This window comes from Myripristis murdjan, chromosome 2 (genome assembly GCF_902150065.1).
Source record: "Myripristis murdjan chromosome 2, fMyrMur1.1, whole genome shotgun sequence".
NCBI classification, from domain to species: Eukaryota; Metazoa; Chordata; class Actinopteri; order Holocentriformes; family Holocentridae; genus Myripristis; species Myripristis murdjan.
This window is the reverse complement of record NC_043981.1, coordinates 11,422,902-11,432,500: the sequence shown is the minus strand read 5'-3', so window position 1 is coordinate 11,432,500 and position 9,599 is coordinate 11,422,902. Positions and strand designations below refer to the sequence as shown.

The 9,599-nt window shown below is 45.9% G+C and overlaps 1 protein-coding gene across 4 annotated transcripts in view; it reads left to right on the top strand.

The window, feature by feature from the left end:
* The window catches only part of raph1b (Ras association (RalGDS/AF-6) and pleckstrin homology domains 1b), a 48,629-nt gene that overhangs the window by 26,224 nt on the left and 12,806 nt on the right, over positions 1 to 9,599 (top strand). Inside the window, exons 3-8 of one of the 4 annotated variants that reach the window (XM_030072306.1) lie at positions 2,116 to 2,235; positions 2,664 to 2,769; positions 3,243 to 3,434; positions 4,389 to 4,816; positions 5,734 to 5,820; positions 6,493 to 6,567. In XM_030072306.1, coding sequence (XP_029928166.1) covers positions 2,116 to 2,235; positions 2,664 to 2,769; positions 3,243 to 3,434; positions 4,389 to 4,816; positions 5,734 to 5,820; positions 6,493 to 6,567 — 1,008 coding nt within the window. The remainder of the gene's footprint in view (positions 1 to 2,115; positions 2,236 to 2,663; positions 2,770 to 3,242; positions 3,435 to 4,388; positions 4,817 to 5,733; positions 5,821 to 6,492; positions 6,568 to 9,599) is intronic. The other 3 variants (XM_030072325.1, XM_030072315.1, XM_030072335.1) reach the window with 3 other exon arrangements.

Sequence of the window (9,599 nt, the reverse complement as noted above, 5' to 3'; positions counted from 1 at the left end):
TGTGTGTGTGTGTGTGTGTGTGTAACTTTTCAACAGCGCCCCTATCATATTCCTGTTTGCTTTGCCAAGCACAGCATGTTTTATTACTTTTTATCTATTGTCTATTCGGTCACACTACTTCACTAACAAAAAAAAAAAAAAAAAACAGCCAATGCCTGACTTTTGGATTGCATTAACGTATTCCATTTAGATTTATGTTCTTGGACACACACACACACACAGACACAGACATTTATAGGATCAAACGAACAGCGGTCATCAGAGGGGTTAATCCCAGTTTGGTGCAATCCCCAGTAGTGACTGACACCACGCAGCAGGCACAACAGGAGGGAACAACATCCGTACAGAACATCAATGGGATTACACAGGCCTGATCCATCTAACTGGACCACGCCGGGGGGGGCGCCGGGCCGTACCAAGAGAGGGGTGAAGTGCAGGCGAGGAGAAAGGAGACGGAGATACTGTTTGTTTTGTAGTTAGATTAAGTATAAAAAGTCAAGGCGGTTGTGTTTTGGGTGGTAGGATATGCAGTAAATGAGTGGTTAATGTGTGGATGTCCATGCATATGCGTGTGTGTATCGCATGCTCCTCCTCTGGCACCCGACCAGGCATCCCAGGCGTGGCTCCCCCTGTGCTCGTACGTGCCTTCCTTCCCCCTCCAACACATGAATCAACAGATCATATCACCAGATATCCTCCATGCAAGTGGGCATGTGTGTGTGTGTGTGTTATCATGCTCGACACTGAGTGATAATCAGTGCTCTCCAAACAGTTTGACTCCTCGGCTGACGTTGGTATGATGCAAAGGAACAGGGCGGGACCTGCACGCACACACCGACACCACACACACACTGTTATTTACTGTCAGAATGGAGCTGGACCTAAAAGTCTTCCTAAGAGCCCTAAAAAAAAATCAGCTTTGTCAAAACTTTTTAATCTTCAGTCCTCATCCTTTGTTTTTTTTTTCTACGTTGCACATTTATATTAAGTTCTTTTATTTGCCTTCGCTTCTCAGCTGTCGTGTTTTGAGTTAACGTTTTCTTGTCTAGACACTGAATACATTAAAAAAGGCTGCATAGTTTGATGCCTTCACCGGCGCTCAGGCCATTTTCACATGAAAACTACAACACCAGACACAGCATGAGATCATAATATTACCTGCGTCTACGTTATCGTCTGTTGTGTGTTAGGTATGTGCCTTTCAGGTATGTTATAATCTGAAAGGGTAGCAGTGGTGTTGATGAACACTCAATATTAGTGGTTGACGTTTGAGAAACTTTTCATTGTATTATGCTGAAACTGGTCAGTGCTAAGATGCTTTCCGGAGGCCTCATCACTTCCTCTGTTGTGTGACTGGACGCCCGCTGGAAATGAGTCACTTGGCCTCGGTGCTGGACTTGCCCGACACTCAGCCAGGATGTGAGTGATCAGTATCGTTTGTGTCCACTAGAGGGCACTCCATCACCGCCTGTGACAGAGCACAGCTGGGCTCTGACAAGCAACTTGCTGTGTCTGCAGTAACAGCGGCTCACGTTACCGTCGACACCACGTGGGAGTGTCGGTCGGTGCTGTTTGACTGTTGTCTAAATCCACATGCACACCACAGGTTTGGTGGATCAGTGCGGATTTCTGGTTCCCCACAGCATCCATGAGCAGGGTGCTGGTTGGTCTGCGGGCTTGAGGAAGGTGTCACCCTCCTCCTCCTCCTCCTCCTCCTCCTCCCTCTGCCATTGATATCCACAGGCATCCCTCTCAGTTTTGGTCCTTGACTCGGATTAGTGATGTTGGGCGTGTCGGCGGATGACAGTAAACGAGACACTACGGGGCATTCCGCTGCTCAGAATGCATAGGGTGCCCGCCAGGGGTCCATGAAGGGTTGCCATGGTAACAGGCAGTGAGGTTGGCATGAGATGAGCTGAAGGTTTTTTTTTTTTTCTCTTCTGTCTTTCTTTTTTTTTTTTTTGTAGATCATCCTTGCTACATGGGTGTAATCTGATAGTGTTTAAGTTTATGTACACTAGACTGACAATTTCTGTTTTTGCCTTTTGCTCTATTCCTACGTGTGTGTGTGTGTGTGTGTGTGTGTGCGTGTGTGTGTGTGTGTGTGCGCCATAGATGGACCAGGTGTCAGATGATGAGTTGGACCATGGGGCGGAGGAGGACAGCGATAAGGAGGATCAGGACCTGGACAAGATGTTTGGAGCCTGGCTTGGCGAGCTGGACAAGCTCACACAGGTTAACACACCCTCGCTCTCTCACTCTCTATCTCACACACACACACACACACACACACACACACACAGATTCACACAGGTAGAAAAGAACAGAGAGAGGAAGGGGCTGTATCCATAGCAACCTTACACTGCTAATCCCGTCTCCCTCTACTGTATCCTAGCAACTCCCTTCCCACCACCACCTTGTATCGTGTATTTGTGTGTGTATGTGTGTGTATGTGTGTGTGTGAGTGTGTTTGTGATAGACTTGGGAATCTAGCAGTCATGCATAATAGATACTTGTATCCTGTGTTTTGACTATGAACTGTAAGCATGTAGCGTGTGTGTGATTTTGGCATGTGTGCACCTCGATTTACGCCTGTGTGTATGCCCTTATCTTTCTCGGTGTGTGTGTGTGTGTGTGTGTGTGTGTGTGTGTGTGTCCTGTAGAGTCTGGACGATGGCCGGCCCCAGAAGGCATTGCAGAAGCCCCCTCTCAGGCAGGAGACCAACATGGCCAACTTCTCCTACCGCTTCTCCATGTACAACATCAATGGTGAGACTCTGAAGTGGCACATGTCAGTCAGTCAGTCACATCCCGTCCACACCAGCAGAATAACAATGAATGAATACAGTCAGAATTTTTTTTTTTTTTTTTTTAAGTGGAGGGAGAAGCAGCAGAGGCAGACCTGCTGGATAATGTGACATAAATACTATGTACATGTCCCTCCATGCCTTCATATGTCAAGTGTAAGATAACAATTGTGCTATAAAGGTACTATGAGTCACATTTTACTATCAACTAATCATTACCATGTCAGTTTTATGACATTAATGAAAACAAACTCAGCTCTTGCATGCAGAGAAGATTGGCAATGGATTTCAGATACATTTTAGGGGGAATTATCCATCATCATCTTGGTTTACTGTTAGTTGTATTGATTATATTCCTAAAAGGTGCATCATTAAACATTTCTCCTCTTCCCTCTACCCCTCCGTGCTCTCGTCTCTCCACTTTCGTCCCTCCAGAGGCGTTGAACCAGGGAGACACCGTAGACTTGGACGCCCTGATGGCTGACCTGTGCTCCATCGAGCAGGAGCTCAACACCATCGGCAAGCCCAACTCCTCGTCCCGCAGCCAGGGCCAAGCCAAGCAACGGGCTCCCGGGGGCCGCAGTGCCAGCACCAAGCAGAGCAGTGGGGGAGGGAGCAGCAGTGGAGGTAATCCTGCATGTCCTCTCGTGCTTTTATGTCTCATTTTTGAGTGCATGATTATGCATTTTAGCATTTATTAGTCATTGCCACAACACCCCCATTTCAGTGAAGTGAAACATAAACAATCCTGGAGATAGAGAGGCCAACACTCTCTTTGCAAAAATAAACAACAAACAAGTTACCACTGGTTTGAGGCTACCAGTCGTTCAGCTATGTTCTTATTTGTTTAGCATAATTATACCAAAGTATTGCAATGAATTTGATAATAATTTATGTTGATGTTCAAAAATGCTTCATGTAGCATCTTTAAGTTAGAAACCTGTTACATTCAAAGTTGGGAAGGAATAGCAAAATTGTTTGAAGAGACTCCTCTTCTTATGAAATATATTTAGGGAACATTTTATTTGAAATGCAGTGCATTTACAATACAGTCCCTCTGCTGTCCATCTACTGTATGGATATCACCAAATCACAAGATTACAGATTTACAGTGCCAGAATTTGGGCAATTGATGCCAATACTGAAATTCAACCAAAATCCCATTCAGCACACACTTCTTTATTTAAATATTGGGATGAACTTCAACAAGTAATGAGAAATATTTAAACACATCGGCTATACTAGAATAAGAACACCTGAGTTATCAATGCAACACTGGCTGATAACCATCAAGTAAAAAACAAAGAAAAAGCCCAGCAAAGTGTTTATTTACAATTTAAAGGAGCTAAATGAAATGTTGTGCTTTAAAACAGTAATAAAACAAACAGGCTAAGGCTTTATTAGAGCACTGAGTAACCAATACAAAAATTTTGGTATTGACCTGTTACATAAGTGTTGATACTTTTAATTTCATTATACAACCTGTTGTACAATGACCAATAAACTTCCTTGTATACTTGTATCCTTGTATACTTGTGATATCCGTATTTCCATCTGACCTGTGTTTCAACATGCCATCAGGGAGCACCAGCAGCAGCACCCGGGCGTCGCCTGCCAACACGGTTCGCGGCGGCAGCGTCAACACCCGGCCCGTGGCCTCCAACTTCTCCCTGGACGACATCACGGCTCAGCTGGAGAAGGCCTCGCTCAGCATGGACGAAGCGGCCCGCCAGACCTCGTCTTCCTCCTCCTCTTCCTCCTCTTCCTACTCCTCCACCACGCTGCGGCGGCCCTCGTCCGGCTCCTCTGGCGGCGGGCAGCACCGGAGGACAGGCTCGGTGGGCACGGTCAGCGAACAGGAAGCTCCATCCCAGCGCTCCAGTGTAAATTCAGCATGTGCCTCAGCGTCCAGCATGGACTCGCTGGATATCGATAAAGTGCTGAAGGGAGGAGAGGCGGAGGGTCAGAGCGCCCCGAACGCACAGGGACAAGGCCAGACCAGCACCGAGGTACGACTGATGTATTCTGAAAGTAACACACATCCAGGCCAATGATATCCAATCAGTAGACACAGTATGACAGCAATTATATCATAAGCGAAGGAGGAAGTGGGTGTGTGTGAGAGTGAGAGACTGTATGTGTGTGTGTCTGTACATTACTAAAATGTGCCGGTAAGTGACTGAGCAGTCTGTGCATCAAGTTTGGGGTCAATTAAATTTCAGTTCACTCAGTGAAAATGCAAAAATATAGCTGTTTTTCACTGATCAACAACAGAAGTAGCATTCTCACTTTAAGGGAAGATTGAAATATTTGGATTTTTGTTTTTTTCCTGCAAATCCAAATGCAAAATTGGCTGAATTGAAAGGGAATTAACCTCGATGCCGCTGTAACTTGGCTAACAGTTTTCCTGCATGTATAACCCACACAGCACGATGTCTGGGAGAAACCGCATGCCTCAAGTGTAAACTGAGTCAATGCACAATACAGCTTGTGTATTGAGCATTGGTTGGTGGGTTAATGAGTCGTTGGTGAATACGCTGTAATCTCCTCTCATGCTCCCATGTGTGACTTGGATTACGTCGTTAACACCTACTTTTCTTGATCGCCTTTGTTTCCTGACCAAGCATCTTTTGCTCTCTAACCAAAAGCTTTGAGAGGAACTGCTTAGACTTTAAATAATAAATAGTGTTTATAAAATGTCTGTGCTCAGGTGACTTGAAGGAGAGGAAAAAGAGAAGGAGAAATCTAACCCAAGAAAAACAGGAGCATGTCATGACAGACTCAGCAAGTTTACATGCTAACTTTTACAGTGTCACGCATGTCCTCCTGTCCTGCTGCATGTGTTTATATTGTGTGTGTGTGTTTGCATCCTTTCCTGCACCTGTGCTCTCTGTCCACACACACCCTGCACTTCCTGACTTCCCAGCATGTCACACTGCGGCGGGCCAATGGTAAGACGGCCAGACGGCAGCTTGACTTCACCTCGGGAGAGAGGGAAGTGGATCATGCCACTGTAAGTGTGTGTGCATGTGAGTGTATGCATGCATATGTGCACTTGCATAAACCAATACAGGGCTGCACACTGTGTCATATTCAGCATAATCATGTGTTAGGATTCTATTGTCAGTACTGAAATACTTCATTTCACTTAGTATGCTGATAAAATATGCAAAAACTGTAATAAAATTATTTTTCTCATATCATCAAGACTAAACAAGATAAGCTAATATTTCGCAAAATTGTCAGGATAGATGTGTCAGCCATAGCCGTGCAGCCCTGGGTCTGTGTGTTATGTGTGCACATGTAACCAGGAGCCTTAAAGTGTGTATGGTGTGTAAGAGAGATTGTATGTTGGTGAAAGTAGCTGTAGACTATAGGCTCTGTAGCTAGCCACAGTGCACAGTAGGTGTGTGTACATACTCCAGTCTATGGCAACCAGGTTTGTTTTGCAAATATTCACTCTCCATAATCATTGCTTCTCCACCCACAGTTGCAGCTAATGACAGCCACAAAGTGCTCGGCGCTCCAGCTATGGAATCTGCTCTCGCTTCCACGCTGCTTTACATAAACAGATCAAAACCCTGCGATTAATAAGCCACCAAGAATCATCTGGCACTGACTTCTCTATATTTTGTCTCTTCCTCTACTCTCTTTTTCTCCCCCTCCCCCCCTCTCCTCACCCAAGCACTCCTATCTGGACCGAGAAACCTCGCTCATTCTGAAAAGCATAGCTGGAAAGCCCTCTCACCTCCTGACCAAGGTGACTCCCTCATTCACTCTCGCTTCTCTGGTTTTCTCACGTGCAGCTGGTCTGCTCCCCGCTCCTCCTTTGCATGTGGTGTAAAGGGAAAATCCACCCCAAAACAGTGAAATAAAAAAACAGCTATTGGTGGTGTACCGCGCATTTCTTAGCAAATTTTATTTTAGCGTCTGTCACCACAGATTTACTAATTTTCTCTGACGTTCAACAGTCGCACAGGAAGAAATTGGTTTTAAAAGAGATGCCAGTTTACCCGCTGACAGTAGCCCAGAATGCAACGCAGCTACGTGACGAGTTGCATTTTGAGAAAAGGGTGCAGCTTGCTTTTTTTCTTGGCTGGCAAACGGCCTGCTGCTACCGCTATTGCTATGATCACCTCTACAAACAACTAACAACTGAATACAACAAGTGCAGGCCCGTTCTCAGGGGCTCGGTGAAAGGCACTCTGGGAAATATGGGAAATCGATTGGTGAAGTAAAAGTGGTTGAGCCAGGTTGAGGAAATGCGGGTACACACCAAAAATAAATGACGGGCAGTTTATCACAAAGTAACTGCTGGAAATGAACACTGAACATCACAGACTGAGACCGAGCCGTGTCAGAGGGTGGATTTTAACTTCAAATCTGTTTTTTCACCTCTAACTGCTTGCATGCTGATAGATTTGATAGACTCTGTTGCTTATTTTCATCTTTTCCCCCACTCTTGAGTCTCTGTCATCCCTCTCTACATGTAACTATGTGTTTATTTGCACTGAGACGTTTGGGACAGGGGTGGGGGGAAAGTTTTTGTTATGGAAGGATTATGTGCATGTATGTGTGTCCCACTTGAACCTGCAATATTTATCATCCACTGAGGGTATCACTTATAATATATGTAAGTGATATCCTTGGAAAAATTGGTGTGTAATGCAATTGAAACACATTGGATATGAGCTCAACAGTGCTCTCTCTGTCACACACGCAAGCACAGGATGAGGAAAAATGCATGCGTGTCTGGTCAACATGTGCCACAAGAGGAATTTCAGTCTGAGTTGCTTATATACAGCGCGGTGTTGTGTTCTCTTTGAAATAATTACCATGTTTGTATGAACTAATCCTCTTTGGCTTCAGGGTGTGAGCCTGTTGTCCATCTGTGACCCTGTATTCAATACATGCTTCACCTTTCACCCCCTTCTCTCTCTCTCTCTCTCTGTTTCTGTGGCTCTCGCTTTCTCTGTTTTTTTATCTTTTATCTCCTCATTTCTGATGCCCTTTCATGTCTTCCGCCCCATTGTATCACCGCTGCCTCTTCCCTTGTCTCGTTTCACATCTCGTCCATTATTTTAGATCTGTCTCTCTGTCTTGCTCTCGCTGTACCATTTGTTAGTGCTGCTATCATTGTTAATCTAAGCCCCCCCATCCTTCCTCCACTCTTTGTCTTACTGTAAAGCCCTTGGCGACGGTCAGCTTTCCCAGCGACTCTATTGGTTGCAGCCCTTGGCTCCCGTGCAGAGCTTATGCCTATCAGATGTGTGCAGATCTGCGGTTTGAAACTGGCTGCCGTCTTATTGTGATTTATCCTGCCGTCGCTGCGCGGCAAGTGGCCAAGTGCAAGGCAAGGGATTCCAAGTGGTGTAGATGATGAACGCCGGGGTCTTTTTTAAAAAAAAAATCTTGCTGAGACTCACCAGCCCGAGAACGAGGAATTCAAGAGCAACGGAGCTCGCCGCTGCTCTCAGATATTAGCACAGAAGTCTGGAAGATGAGTTTGAAGAGATTGCAGGCCTTGAAAGACCTCCGAACACATTGCAGTCTTTTATATCTCACGCTAAAGATTGTCATTAGCGACTAAGAGCGTGGAATTGCAGTTATTTTCCACAACCTTTCCAGCCCTCTCCATCCTTTTGAGTATAATATTGATGCCAGCAAAGAGGCACACTGGTTAATTGGTGCATCTGTAGGTTTGGCTCACTCTCTCTGTCATAACCACACAATTCATCTGCCCTCTGATTTTAGAGCCAGAATCTTTGGGGCAGTTACAATATCTTCCATTCTTTTTCCAACGATGGCATTACTCCAGTGGAGCTGAGGGCTATTGGTTTCTGTGTTTGGCGTATAGGCCGTCAGTCTGCCCGTGTATGCAGAGGGCATTTAAATGGTTTAGAAAGTGGCAGAAGGGAGATTGCCTGCGGCGCACAGACTGTGAAGGAGTTTGTGTGTTAGTGTTACACTTTCCACAGAAATGGAGAGGAAGAGAAAGAGAGAGTGTGCGATCACTCGGACTCGCAGATTCTCTCCCTCCTCGCTCTGTCCGCAAAATCAGAATACTGAATGAGTGTGGGATGTTTGGGAACAAGCGAGGAGGGAGAGAGTGGAAAGACTTCAAAGGGAGCGGGTGCCAAGATTTATTTTTTTCTAGGCTAGGCAGAAAAGCCTTTTAAAATTGACTCTGGTGTGGATGAGTGTGCAAGTGGAAGGGAAAGCGCCTGCGGAATAGAAATCGGACTAATGTGTAGTGAAAAGCCGGGTGTAGTGTCGAGAGAGAGAGAGAAGAATAGAGAAGAGAGAGAGATGTGGAGGGCTTGCACTCACATTCATGGGGCTAAACCAACAGTGTGACTCAGATTGACTCGACTATAATCTGCACAACTCCCGTGACCCCCTCTTTCTCTCTCTCATTCACACACACACACACACACACAAATACACTCGTGTGACTAAAAGCCTGCCACTGTGTGTTGGCTAAACAGAGCGTTTGCGATATTGCATTAGTGTGTGTGTGTGTCCTCAAGTCGGTCATGTGGAAAGGTAGTCTGGGTCAAGGAGGGGGGTGCCCGAGATAAGAGGCTTGGAGCCTGCTTACCCCCCATTCGCCCTCCCTCACACACACACACACACACACGGCTTCAAATATTCAGAGCCTTAGCTTCGCATTCCCCTAAATGCCATCCTCTGTCCTTGTCAGTGGAGTTCAGCCGTGGGCCCGGTGTTGTTCAGGTCTCCCCGCTCCGTCCCAATTGGCTAAAGGGAAGAGGGTCTGGCGAACGGGGCTCA